The following is an 11,657-nucleotide window of genomic DNA, read 5'->3' on the forward strand; positions in this document are numbered from 1 at the left end:
AAAACAACACCCAAGGAACCCAAAGCAGACCCTTCTGGCACTCAAGTGAAGGAAAATCCTGAGCCTACATCTTCTATAAAGATAAAGACAGCAGATGTCAGTGATGTTGATGACCTTAACAGCTGCATCTCCATTCTCATCTTCTGCCTAATCCTCTCCCAACACCTCCTTCAACCAAGCAAAATAAGCACAATACACAATATAAGAACATAAAAATTAAAGGTTATGGTAAAATCTTTTTAAAATGCTGTTTAATATTTTGTAATTTTTTTTATACTAAAAATGGTTTTCTGTTTGAGTCATTGCTTAAAAATGTCATAAGTATGTTTTCTATTAAAAAGGAAAATGTTTTAAAGTGTACAGGGCTGCTTCAAAATGTTCATAAAAATGGATTTCAATGAAGTGTTTGGTAAATATAAATGCTGTTTAAAGGCCTTTGAATTTGGAATTAGTTATAAATATGTGTACATTATGTGTTGTATAGTATAGTACAGGTACTGTACATGTACAGTACATTTTTGGTTGCTAGGTATAAAACACAACATTTTATCAAGTTATGGTCCCTATTCAATACCATGTTTCATTGTTTCTTATAGGAGAAATTGCTCCACTTTGCATTGCATAAGCAATGTTTATGCTCTTACAGTCCCTATCCCCCCCATTTCACATTATTCTTGTGGGGGAAAATTCCCCATTATACATCATTTTGTTATCAGTTGCAACTTTCTGGTCCCTAACTCTGATGTATAACAAAAAACCCTGTATAATAAAAATGTTTCATGAGGCACACGCATGCAGCTCAGAAAATAATAGATAAAATATAAAGTTTTACTGAAAACAAACATTTGAAATGTATTTAGGAGTTTTTAGAGATTACACAAATGATATTTTAGATTTTTGAGAAAAAGAAAAGTATTTTTAAATTTAACATGAAAATCACTTTGTACACAGACTCATCAAAACATAATACTCAATATATTCATGGACAAATCTTTTTTTAGTTTATTAAAAATACTTCACTAAAATATGATTTTTTGTATGTGAACGTTTTATAATGTTTACTGAAAGTCTACCAAGTTTGTGAAAATACACATACTGCATTGAAAGTTATAGTATAAATACTTAATGTGTGAAAATGTAAATAAGAGAACTCAGTATTTTATACTGAGCCCATCACAAAAGGGTTAAGAAGCTGACATTTGTTGTGAATTGGATTCTTAGTTTCTTAACAAACCTAAAGGTCACCAAACTTAATCGAATACGAAGTGGTTCACATAAAATTTCATTGTTTTGTCTTTATTTGAATGCAAAGGACCCAGTACAAAAAAAAAATTCTTTGAACAATTCTAGGGAGATACAAAATAGTTTAAGCTTCATGTAACATATAAATGTAACATACTTTTTTCTCTTATCTTCTATTTCCTGCTGTAGGACAACAGTATCATTTCGAAAACTGTGAACCTTGCGAGCTGTATGAGAAGCCACATTTTTTAGGGCATCAATCTACAAGAAAAGTACATATTCTCAATACCCTGCTAAATGAAACACACAACAAAACAACTTACTTGTGATTATTCAAATAAAAAATAATGTTATCACGTAATTAAATTTCTACAGCTAAGGTGTGTACAAAAAAATAAAAAGATGATTATAGTTTACAAAGTACCGGTTTCTATGACACAATATTTGTATGTTAAATTGATATGCAAAATATTGATGTACAAAAATTGGAAATGCTAACATTAATAATTAAAAAACACATTGTTAGTTAGCAATATTTCATTCTGTTCATTTCTCTAGTTTGTAAGTAATCAAAAACAAACTCATCAGACTTAAAATGTGTTGTAGACATACCTGCTCAAGAGATAAAGTTTATAGCACTGAAAAATGAAGTTTAAATTGATTATTCTAATAATAACATTAAACTACAATGTTTGATTTTTTTCTTTTGCAAATTAGAGTATTTTAGACTTGTTTAACACTAACCTTAAGAAAATATGTTTGAACTACTGTATATACATCAATGCATTTTCACTCTTCACTGGTGCATGAAACAAATTTAAGCTTTTATTTCATTGTGTATTTATCATTCAGAGTTAAAAATATCTCTTCTAAAGAAGTTGTGAAAGTCAAATGCTGAGCAAATTACAATATGTTTCTTAGTTTTTAGTTATTTAAAAACATCACAGTAGAAACCACTAAAAACCATCCATAACCCTAAATTATGAATTAATGATGATGATAATGATTTTCATAGTGTATTACCAAACTTTTCTATGAAAATCTCACAATATTCATATCTAATTCAAATCTATAAAACTGGTGTTCACTTTCAGTATTCATGGTTTCATGCTAAATTTAATATTTCTGTACTGACTATTACATCAACTTGATCAAATTCATTAATATCAATAAAACCAAAGTACTTATTGTTTATTTTTGGTAATTAATTTGCTTTTCTACAAATTCAAACATATCACAATAACCTGCTCAATACTGTACAGGTTTCTCACCAACTTTATTCTTGAAATTTAAGTGATTTGCGTAAAAGCTAAAGCTATTTAAAGTAAGAAAATGGGTTGTAGTTTCTACTAACAACAAACTATGTATGTGTTTTTTATAGACTGATATGCTATTGTATGGATTAAATTTGATTAAATGTTTTTGAATACCAAAATTGTTACTATTTTTTTAAATAAAACCAAACACTTATATTTAAGAGTAGATTACAAAAAATAATATTTGTTAGTCCTTTTTTAATGAGGAAACTTTGAAAGTATTATGCATTTTTTTCACATATACAAGTATACATACATATATATAGTCATATGCTTGAGAGGATGATGCTTATGAGCTTAATACAGGCATGTATGTCAGTAAGATGTCTTACAAAGTAAAAAACAGTCCTAAACTTTATGATGAATATTATGGTGTTGCAAATTTAAACTTTAGTCCTTATGAATCCTACATACATAGTAACTTTTATATATTAACCTCTACTGCAAGAGCCTTTTCTTTCTCTATAACAGCTGATTCTCCTCGCAACTTTTGCAGCTCAGATTCACCCAGTGTTATTCTTCTTTCTAATTCCCTATTGGTAGTATTTTCTTCTGACAACATCTCCTGTTTTTCACTTAATGCTTCTTGGAGTTTAGCTTCTTCTTCTTGAATGGTCTCTATTTGCTGTTCCAAATAAATAAATAATGAATTCAAGCCTTCACATACTACTTGAAAGGTGCAAAAGAATATTCCACTCATATGCTATACTTAATACTCCAAACAAAACATTTAATATTTTAAGTTAATTAAAAATAAACTACTAACAGCAGCAAATTGTAATTGAATTTAGGATACATACTACTGAAGACAGTCCACAGTAAAACGTAAACAATGAAAATATTAGAGACGTGGAACTTAAAAAAAAAACGCACATAAGATGAAAACTACAGTAAACATAAAAACATATTATAGAAAAAAAAGATATCTAAACTTCTTTCCTCTCTTATATTTTTTACACTTGTTATGCTTACTGAAGTATTTTCATTCCATATATCCATTGTATTTGAATTTTATATTTTTTTCATCTATGTTTAACTTCATATACAATCTAGACATGGACCTATTCAGTTTCTGTTCATATAAATATTAAAAATGTCAGGGTTTTCCAAATTGTACACTACCGAATAATTATTGTTGATAACTACTGAATAATAACTACTGAATTAGTTAATTTATAATTAGTTAATTTATAATTAACTAAATAATTTTTAAAAATTATACCAATATATATATTGGTGGATCAAACTGAATTCGAGCATAATTTAAACTTTAGATCTCTTAAAACATCTATCAATGAATGCCTATCTATGGTGCTGAACAGCAATGAAGGAATTAATTTCTCTGTTCATTTGTTGCTTGTTAAGTAGATCTAAGTTGATTTTTTTTTCTTCAAAAGGGTCTTAAATATCTTTATTTTCTTGTTCTCAACCCTTCAAATATCTGTGATTTGAAATAACATTTTTGCTCATCCAAATAACTTTCTTTTACTATCTAATTTTTATGTCATTAAATACTCAGAGCTGGATAAAGTAACTTATTTCTTCATACTATTAATAGAAATAGATTTACCTCGAAAAAGAACATTATGTGGGTAACAACAATAGTAACTTTAATACTAAAGTTTTCGGAATCAAAACTATTTTTAAAATATAATTCTGACCATAGTTCAAAGGTCTTGAATATTACATGTCTTTCATATATGAGATGGCTTCTGGTTAGTACAAATGTAGCCATTATACAATTATCAAAGAGAAGAATTCAAATGACCTTAGAAATATTTCGGATGTTCACATTACGGTGCTGCATTTGAATGACTGTTTGCTCCCATTGTTCAATGATACCTTGTCGTTCTTGATGGGCTCTTCTAAATTCTTCAGCCATATGATCTAACTGTATCTATAAATCAATAAGTATAAAATTCTTTAATAGAGCTTTGATCTTCAAACATTCAAGTACTAACTAAATATTTATTCAGTATAAATGGTTTGTATATAAATAAAATTGAGAGGTTTCATGCTAACCAACTAATAAGATTACGTTTGCAACACAATCATACTAGGATAAAAACAAGAAAAAAAAACAGATCATGAAGTTTTAGTATTTTTCTCCCACATTTATTCCAAAGTAACTTGCTATTTCTGTACTGACATTTTATACTTACAATTTGAAAATATTATTAAACAGCTTTCATGGTATTATTAACATAACCAGCATTCTTAAGCTACATGAATTGAGACTTATGAAGTTACTAGTAAATAAGGGCCTTGAATGCTTTTATATCAGTAAAGTTAAAATTAATTGACATTGGGCAGTATAGAAATTTATAAATATTATAGGGTAAATAAAAACCTTATAAATAGTTTGAAATAGTTACTACAAACTTAGAGGATTAAAATTATAGTATTTATAGAAATGAGCTGAAAAAATAAACTTTTTAACATTGCTCATCTTTTGAAGTGTGCCATCAATAACACCTGTTCTATAGAATCAGACAGAACAGCATACTGTATTATTTAAGAAATAAGGCAAAAAAAAATAATCTTACAAACCTCAACAACAGTTACATCTGTATTAGCTTCATAGAGTTCTTGTTTTTTCTTTTTCTCTTCTTCATTTAAACGTTGAAGTTGTAAATTAATAGCCTGAAAATAAGATACTTTTAAGTGTACTTTTCATCTACAATAAATTTAATACAATTCAATATTAAGCATATTAAACATAAATAATTCAGTATAATAGATGGAATGGACACAAGATACATATGTAATTTGAATTTTTAAGATTTAGGATACATTTTTTTTATGATATTCTAAGTTGTATATCTGTGTAAATGAACTTGCAAAGTTTAATGAAAACATGTCAAAAACTATCTAACAATACAAAGTTTCTAAAAATAAGAAACTATCTTAAGCAATATCCCTTCAGATGAAACATCTCAACATCTTGCTAAAATTTTTAACCAGCGCTGTTGTATTTGTTAATCAAAACACTGAAAATTCATATCTAAAATAACTGACAAATTTGAAATCCTAAGAAAAAATACACGCAAAAAAATTACACAATGTTTCTTGTGTCAAACTCCCAAATGTAGAATTCTTTAACCATCTAAGGCTATTGCTCCTCCATTTAATTATTTTATCCAAGATCAGCACTACACACTTTGCATGTATAAAATGGCATCTCTGTATCTGTTATTATACACATGGTTTAAAACAACTGCAGTAACCACAAAAAATAAAAGAGATTAAACAACAGGTCATAAGAATTATAATGTTTTTTTCACAACACATACAGAGCAAACAATGATAAGCAGTTTGTGTTTAATATACCATGTTTTGGATAAGATGTTTTCATGTGTAACTAAGCCTCTTCATCTGGATATTGGAATGTCTACAATATCACTGAATGATTCACATCAAGATTATAATTATTTGTTTTAAATATAATCGTAAGCCTTTCTAAAAGCTGAATATAGAGTTGTTCTAAAAATAGTACAATTCTTTATGAAGAGAACCAATTTGTCAGAATTACGTCTCTTAGCCAGAACTAAAGACACATCCTAAAGATCTCATTCCAACTCAAGAAATACCCAGTGCTCTTTCATCCAATAACAAGGTGATATTTTCTTTTTCTTACTCTTGATTTCTGATTCTACAATCTTTACACACTAACAAATACACCAAACTGTTACTGCTCTGAATGTGTTATTAGGTCCAGTAAAAACTCTATAATGAGTTTTCTTTTATCGATTAATAAGTTTTAAACCAACTGAATCACCACAAATCACAGGTAATGGATGTACAGAATTGATTCTTGTCTGTAAGTTACAGATTTATACTACAAATTCATGCAAGTAAGCATGACTATTTCATCAAAGGCATGTCTCTTTGTATGCCTATGTCCATTAAGATGATTTGAAGTTATAATTTTCCTACACTGAAAATATATTTCCGACAGGTACTTACATCTGTTCATATACATAGCTATTCTCTTTCAGTGCTGCCCTCTATTTGCAAAACTTTTTGCTCCTACCAAAAGCCTTTCAATCCCATGCATGTCTCAATTCACATGGTTTAACTGATTCTCACATGCAAATTATCATGCAACAAACCTCCAGCAGAAGTAGTGCCACATACATGACTCCCTCTAAGCTATTCTACCTAACTATCTCTTTGAATTTAGGCAGAAATGTAAGCACTGGTTGACAAGTGGGGAGGAAGGGTGGAAAGTATGAGCAGAAGTAAGTACCTGTCAGAAATGCAGTTTCAGTGTAGGAAAATTTAAACTTCTGACAAGGTACCTTACTTCCATTCACATACATACCTAGAAACCTACATTGAATAGGTAGAGACCAGTGTGAGAGAGAAAGCAGAAGCATCCTCCAAAAACATCTGAATGACACCCTAACGAGGGGACCTTCTAATAAGAGGATTATACATAGGAGATCACACCACTACTGTAACAGGTATACTCTTCATCTAGATGTGGAAAAGTTGTGACAGATCCAGGCAGAAAATTGTAAGGAGCACATCCCAATGGAGTAGAAAATGGTTGAACAGTGATCCTAACCACAATAAATTATAAGTTCAATCTCCATGATGATCTGAATGTGTGTAAAATAAGGGATGTGCTTCAAAGTGTAGAGTGGCTAGGCATGATGGACCATACATGGCAAATCAACTGTGTTCAAAACTTGACTACTGGGAACCGGCATCCATGCAAGGTTAGGATGAGGATCATACCATTAGTAAGTCAACTACAATCCAAAACTCAACCACCAGAAACCAACATCCATGCAGGGGTAGGAAAGAGGATCATACCATCTTCACCTCAAGTTCAGCTGAACAGAGAGAGAAATCCCACCACAAATCTATAAACAGGGCACATGTGAGAAGAGTGAAATAACATACATATATATCCCACTCAAATCAAACAGACCAGAACCACCTGAAATGCAGTAACATCCTTGGCTTAAAGACATTGAGGGGTAGCACAAGAGGAAGAGCAACCAACCAGTGCACCCACCGTGACTCACAACACTGGGGTAGTGCAACACTGCAAATTGAGTGAGGGACCAGGGGCACCCTGAACATATGTGAGGACTTATGTTAATTGGTTCAGCTCTAAATCTAAAACTCAACTGCTGGGAACCAACAACCATGGGGGGAGGGGGTTCAGGGATCCCCAAATGAAGGGGTGAACTGCATTTATGCTGGCACATTACATGTGTGAGTCCATCACGTCAACTGTTTCAGCTCTAAGTTCAAAACTCAACCACCAGAAACCAACATCCTGTGGGAGTAGGATAAGAGATTCCAATCCCCAGTGGCTTAGAACTGGAAAGTGGCAAGTACTCTCTTACTCCACTGGAAGAGACATGGGGGGAAAATGCAGTCAGTCGGGAAGGATGTTCACACCAGAGACAGTGCAATGGGTGACCAAAAAACCCTATTTTGAAAAGCAGATTAAACCCAATGTATTCCATCTAAGAAATGGCAGGGATGGGCAGTAATTCCCTTCTGCTTTACCCATGAAGTCCAAGGGTTAGTACAGTCTGGAACAGACATATTTTTGAAGCAAAGAGATCACGAGGAATAACTTACAAGTGATCTTGTGGAACACTCCATATCTTGTTTATGTGATTGTAATGAACAGTGTGCATTTTGTGGCCATGAAAATTATGAAAGTGAGGTCAACATGACCTTACAGTGTGGGTTTTAGTATAATTCTAAGTGAATGAAGTACACTAGAACAGGCATCACTCACCACAGAGCAGGATCCTGTTCAAGACTTGGGACAGGCCCCTGAAAACTAATATATATATAACAAAAGAAAGAAACTTACCCAGCTACAATCTCACCAAAGAATGAAAGATGGTGACAGGTAGAAGAAAGTACCCCAACGAGGAACAAACAGCTACCCAAAACAGATAATGGGAGATGAACGTACAAGTTGTAGTCCCAAAGTTCAACAAACTAAGTACCTCCAACAAATGACGAGTTTGAGATGCAGGTAAAAGGTAAGGTGCCTGAACAAAGTGAAGACACCAGGAATTTATTACGGGAAGAAGAAGACAAGTAATAAAAGGCCAATCGAATTCCAAGCCAAACCCAATGGGTTAGGGAGGAAGGGAAAAATATCATGAACAGAGGAATTGTGCAAGGGAATGAAACTGTGGGAAATGGAGTCAACAAAAAGAAGCCTTGAAAGCAATGAAACAACCCACAGCATAAACAAGATAGAGAAGGTCATGGATCCAACCAAGAATAAAGGTGGAAGATAGCAAGAAATTAAAATGATGAAAAGAATATTCCACATATGCCCCCAAAGTGTAGGTTAGTAAAATCATTCCAGACCATATTGAGCTAAAACAGCTGAGAAAACCAGATCTGTGCAGCCAGGAAAGACCTGACCAGAGTGGCGTGGATGAAAAATTCATCTTGGAAAGAAAACTAATGGAATGAAAAAAACTAAAGTTATAAACTAGATCTAATCCTATCTAAATGTATCAACATCCAGGGTGAGTGGATGATGAACCAGAGACCAACAACAAATGAGGTAAATGGAATCGAGAAAAAGAGTCAAATGATTCCCATGGAAGAGTACCCCACAGGATAGTGTATTAGGACTGGAAAGGCAATCTGCAATGAGGACAAAAGCACCTGGAACACGACACACCAGGAGATGTATGTCAATTGTGCGGGTTCAAAAAGCGGGATCCACTGTCTACCACACAGGGAGCAAGAATGAGTGCCCCTTTAGCTTGTGATATAAGCCACCACCATCAAATAGTTGGAATGAAACATGATTAGTCAAATCCAGACAAAAAGAAGAAAGTGAACTAAAGCACCTTGGGCTGCTGGAAGTGCCAAGTTGTTAACATGATAAGACCATTCATCCACAGACTGTTGTCCTGAAGCCTCCTGCTGATCAACCCACACACACACCCAACTTTAAAGATGAGCATCAGGGAAGAGAAACAAATCTGGACGAGGGAGGGAGGAATCAGAAAACCCAACAATGTGGGGGATATGTTCAACTACCAATGCATATAGTCAAAGAGGGAAAGAAGAAAATTAAGAGGAGAATCCAAAGGAACTCTAGCAAGAGACCATGGGTTGTGCAGCATCTCCTGAAAAGATTACAAGTGTGCCAGACCCAAAGAAGCCACAGCCCCCATTGTGCTAGAGCCTCACTAGCAGTAGGATAGTGAACTGTAATAGCATGGATAACAGAAAGCTCCATCAAATGCAATCGAGAAGAAGAATGGATGGTCCTGACAGAGGTGGATGTTTAAAAAGATACTCCGTAAGTAGCCAAGATGGTGAGGTAGGTAATAGGAAAACTTATGCAACTGGAAAATACAACCATCCGAGCTACTTTTGTAAGAAGCATATGAGTATGTTATGACCAACCCTGTTCAGAAGGAGCAAACCAAAGTCAGACATCCAAGTAGAAGTGTTAGTAAAATCCCCCAAATGTGCAAGTAGGATAAAATGCAGACCCCCTGACAAAAGACATACAGAACTGAAACAAGGGCAATGCACGAAACTTCTACCGAATCATGTGGTAAAATAAACTAAGATAGCAATTCAAACATATGAAAAATAAGAATGTGTACCATAGGTACTTACAGTACTGCAGAAATTGCCTATCCGATTGTGATCAAAGACCACATATTAAAACAGGGAAAAACTAAGAAATTATTGAGGAGGAACTGATTGAACCAGAAATTCAGTCAGCATTGAGCATACACGATGAATGGAGAAACCCATAGGTACGACAGGTAAAGGACAGGAAGATGCCAGATATGGAACACAAATAAAGATGGCTATGACTCAGAATGAAACAAAAGAGAAAAAAAAAGAAAATAGAATATAGCATCGCAGATACCCCACATAATGCACAGGAGTAGCCCAAAAAAACAGACCAGTGTAGAAAAAGAGCCAACCACAAGGCCCTATTAGAAGTGGATGGTAAACAAACAATACAAGACAGTGTCCCACTCCAGAAGATCCCAAAACTAAAGAAGCCATGTGTGGAAGGAAAGAACTGAAGATAACAAATGCTCCAACATGATGGGAAGGAGGAAGAGGTATCTCATGAAAATCCCCTAGACATAGGTGGAATAAGAATCTGCTAGGCCTACCTCAGCCTTTTTGAGGAACATTTCACAGTACCATTTTCCACTCCTTCTACAGACATTATGTTTTATGATGAGCATTTTTGTCTCTCTTTTGGTAGAGGATACTTGCATGCTTCACCTTCCATAGGCTTTGGTTCAATTTTCCTTAGCTTACCATATGGCTTACTAGATTTTCTTCTTGATTCTATGTACTTAGAACCTCCGTTGTCTGTATGGGAGGGTAGTCTGTTAATCCTATCCATTTTATCTCTCACTAGTTTTCCAGCTTTGTCTTACCTTATTGACTCTCCTACAGGAAATGTCTACCTTACACATCCTTTCTTAGGGGCAGGAGAAGCCTGGGAAGGCATGCCATAATAATGTCTGACAAAATCTAGGTCATCCTAAACTGAATCAGCAGTTGTAGGAGGAAGGCAAGCAATATCAGGAGAAGGTAGGGTGGACTCCAGCCCCCAGGGATCCTCACAAGTTAAATTAATTGTAAGTATAAATTATAAGGAATTAATCAAATGAAATAGTCGATATAATACAAATTTAAGTAAGTGTGTAGTGAAATAAACATATGTATAAGATGTTACATGTTGAAGAAAACAAGATATTCAACCTGATTATCGGTTTACCCGTAAGATGAACTACATATGAACTGAAATTAAAACACTTTTTAAGCCTAATCGAACTGTGCAAGACAAAGTATACCACTAAACTTTATCTTAAAAACCCTAATCTAACAATAAGTACAATATCAGGAGAATTTTATGCAGACCCTGTCTCCAGGGATCAACACAAACAAAGTTAATATGAAGAAGAATAAAAGATAAATATTAACGAAAATGAAGTAGATGTTATATTGTAAAATTTAGTAAGTGTGTATTCACAATAACATATGTATGACATGTGATGTTTTGAATAAAAAACAATATAGTTAACCTAATTTATGATATACCAGTACAAT

The 11,657-nt window shown here is 33.3% G+C and overlaps 1 protein-coding gene across 3 annotated transcripts in view; it reads right to left on the reverse strand.

The window, feature by feature from the left end:
• The window catches only part of LOC106463892 (coiled-coil domain-containing protein 39-like), a 69,250-nt gene that overhangs the window by 39,869 nt on the left and 17,724 nt on the right, over positions 1-11,657 (reverse strand). For all 3 annotated transcript variants that reach the window (XM_022391528.1, XM_022391530.1, XM_013923972.2), the window contains exons 6-9: positions 5,109-5,201; positions 4,327-4,455; positions 2,995-3,183; positions 1,400-1,503 (exon numbers count right to left, since the gene is read on the reverse strand). In XM_022391528.1, coding sequence (XP_022247236.1) covers positions 1,400-1,503; positions 2,995-3,183; positions 4,327-4,455; positions 5,109-5,201 — 515 coding nt within the window. The remainder of the gene's footprint in view (positions 1-1,399; positions 1,504-2,994; positions 3,184-4,326; positions 4,456-5,108; positions 5,202-11,657) is intronic.

The sequence above is a fragment of the Limulus polyphemus genome, unplaced genomic scaffold (assembly GCF_000517525.1).
Source record: "Limulus polyphemus unplaced genomic scaffold, Limulus_polyphemus-2.1.2 Scaffold1510, whole genome shotgun sequence".
Taxonomy (NCBI): domain Eukaryota; kingdom Metazoa; phylum Arthropoda; class Merostomata; order Xiphosura; family Limulidae; genus Limulus; species Limulus polyphemus.